This window comes from Diospyros lotus, chromosome 9 (genome assembly GCF_014633365.1).
Source record: "Diospyros lotus cultivar Yz01 chromosome 9, ASM1463336v1, whole genome shotgun sequence".
Classification (NCBI taxonomy): domain Eukaryota; kingdom Viridiplantae; phylum Streptophyta; class Magnoliopsida; order Ericales; family Ebenaceae; genus Diospyros; species Diospyros lotus.
The window spans coordinates 20,431,055-20,434,194 of record NC_068346.1 but is presented as its reverse complement, the minus strand read 5'-3'; the positions used below and the strand labels follow the sequence as shown (position 1 = coordinate 20,434,194).

At 34.4% G+C, this 3,140-nt stretch overlaps 1 protein-coding gene across 1 annotated transcript; it reads left to right on the top strand.

Moving 5' to 3' along the window:
* Positions 1-1,739: 1,739 nt before the first annotated feature.
* LOC127809290 (uncharacterized) lies at positions 1,740-2,879 on the top strand. The gene has a single exon (XM_052348054.1). The coding sequence runs from the start codon at positions 1,740-1,742 to the stop codon at positions 2,877-2,879; it is 1,140 nt and encodes a 379-aa protein (XP_052204014.1).
* Positions 2,880-3,140: the final 261 nt, after the last annotated feature.

The window sequence follows — 3,140 nt, the reverse complement described above, 5'->3', positions numbered from 1 at the left end:
CATCATCGCTTACATCATGGGTTGGAGTGACATCATTGCTTACATCATGAGTTGGAATGACATCATCGCTTACATCATGTGTTAGATATTTTATTTATCTTTGTATTTTTAAATTAGTTATTTTATTTTTCTTTAGATATTTTGTATTATTAAATTATATAATTGAGTGGTCTCTATTGCATCTTTTACCCTATAAATAGAGCACTTGGGGTGCATTTGTAACCATTCAATTTTCCTATAATGAAAGTATAATTGTGTTCTTGAGATTTCTCTCTCAAAATTTTCACTTTAGTTTCAATATGATTTCGTTCTTAGAATTTCTCTCTTAAATCTTCAACCTTTGTTTCCATATAGTTGTATTATGTTATTCATATTATCTTTTTATTATATACCGCCTATATGGTCGGTTGAATATTGTCTTTTAAATATTGTCTTTTTATTATATACCGCCTATATGGTCGGTTAAAAAATAGTCTTTCAATTCTTGTCTTTTCATTATATACCGCCTATATGGTCGGTTAAAAAATAGTTTTTCAATTCTTGTCTTTTCATTATATACCGCCTATATGGTCGGTTAAAAAATAGTCTTTCAATTCTTGTCTTTTCATTATATACCGCCTATATGGTCGGTTAAAAAATAGTCTTTCAATTCTTGTCTTTTCATTATATACCGCCTATATGGTCGGTTAAAAAATAGTCTTTTAAATACTGTCTTTTAATTCCCATCATTTAAATTCCTGCCAATTTATTTTAAAAATGAAGATGAGTAGCTAAATCCGATCTTGGGTTAAGGCAAGGACAGTGTCCAACGCCAATGATTCCCAAAGAAAGCTGCGCTTCAATTATGTAATATTAATCTGATTTAATTTGAGCAGTGTGCGTATAGTGTATCTTTGAGTTTGGATTGGAGCATAAGCCTAACTTAAAGTTTCCATGCCACGTATGGAGATTGTTAGACCTGGAAATGTTTTCATACCCAAGCCCAAATGATTAATCAGTATCTATAAATTCTATCTGTGGGATATAATTCAATTTATGATAATTGCTTAACTTAGAATTTCCATGCCATGTATGGAGATTGCTTAAACAAGAATTATCATTATCTTGAACTAAAATTACTCATAGATCTGCAAAACTTAATTCAGATGAATATTATTGATCTTTTTTATTAAGTTGAGAATTAATTAGTTTTGACACTGAAATTGTCTTGACCCAAGCTACTTAAACTCATTGTTAATTTAGTTTTAATCATTTCCTTTAGATTAACTTAATCACCTCTTAAAATCAAATATTCAGTGATTTCTGTTTTCATCCAAAATAATCTCCCTGTGAACCGACTCAGACTCACCGAACCGAATTATAAATTTAAAATTGTACTACACGCACACTCGCACACTGGCGAGTATAATCGCCCTATACCTGCTTTAACAAGAGGATTAATGTTTGATAAATTTGGTTGTTGTTTCGATAAATAAATGTGTAGGGTAGCGTAGCAGTCAGTTTTTGGCACCGTTGCCGGGGAGATTAATTGGTAACTTAGTGTGTTATTTTTGTTGTTTTACTACTTTTAAAAAAAACAAAAAAAATATATTTTAAAGACAAAGAAAAAAATCTATATACTTAAAAAAAAACTTGTTAGGTAACTTTTAGTTACTAAACAGTGTATGAGACTTAGATCAGGTAGAGTGCTAGAACAAGAAGTCCATTCACAATCTCTAATGTCTCAACAAAATGATAACATGTCTGCTCAAGGGGGTGATCATGTTGATCAAGATCCCTTGGGAGCTGAAATGCTTCGACCTCTCAAGGACTATTTGCACCCTCCGAGGCAAACTACTCCCTCTTGCATTGTACTTCCAGTTAACCATCATAGATTCAACTTTAAACCGGGTACCATTCAGATGTTACCTACTTTTCACGGTATGGATTCAGAAAATCCGTACACTCACATGAGAGAATTTGAAGAAGTCCGCGGCACTTGTGTCGATCAGAATGTCAATGAGGATACTGTGAGGCTAAAATTGTTCCCATTTTCATTAAAAGACAAAGCTAAAATGTGGTTAAACACATTAGAGTCGAGATCAATAGGAACATGGAGAGAAATGCAAACTAAATTTTTAAAGAAATACTTTCCGGCCAATAGGACAGCATCCCTTCAAAGACAAATGATGAACTTTGCTTGTAAACCCACCGAGTCATTTGCTCAAGCTTGGGATTGTTTCAAAGATCTACTTCTTACTTGCCCACATCATGCTTTTGAGCAGTGGCGGGTGATTAGTTTTTTTCATGATGCCTTAACCCCCAACCTTAAGATGTTAGTGTCGACCATGTGTAATGGTGAATTTTACGAGAAGACACCTGAAGAAGCTTTTCACTTTTTTGACACTTTAGCTGAGAATACTAGGAATTGGGAGGTAAGTCCATTGTCTTTGGAAGACTCAAGAGAGCATGTCAGTCCACAACCTCGAGGAAAATTTCAAATAAGTGAAAGTGATAACATCAATGCCCGGTTAACAGCATTAACAAAGAAGATGGAAGAATTAGAGTTAAAAAAAACCAAGGCCGTCCATGAGGTGGAAGTCCTTTGCGTGGTCTGTGAGACGAATGGCCATATGACAGAAGATTGTCCTACCATTCCTGCTTTTAAAGAGGTCCTATATGGCCAAGCATCTGGAGCACAACCACGTCAGACAGAGGGTAGGCCTTATCAGAATCAGAATCAGAGTGGGAACTACTTAGGGTACAATCCTAATTCCAATACACCTAAATTGTCCCAGGGTGTTCCCTCCTATCGATTCGACTATTCAATACACCTAAACTGTCTTCTAGATTTCATTATTGCCACCAAATATGCATCATTTCTTGAAATAATTGTATAATTATTCATTTTTTTTGATTCGGGACATTACATTCTCCGCTTTTACAAAAATTTCGTCCTCGAAATTTGTTCATTCTACATCCATTCTATCTACTGATTCTTCGAACAAAAATGAAAAATTAGTTCTCATTTCGCTTCTCGTTCCCATGTTAACTCTTCGCTTACTAGATTCCTCCACAATACTTGTACCAATGGTATGGACTTGTTCCTCAGGACTTGATCTTTTCGATCCAAAATTCTAACTAGTCTTTCGAGATAAGAA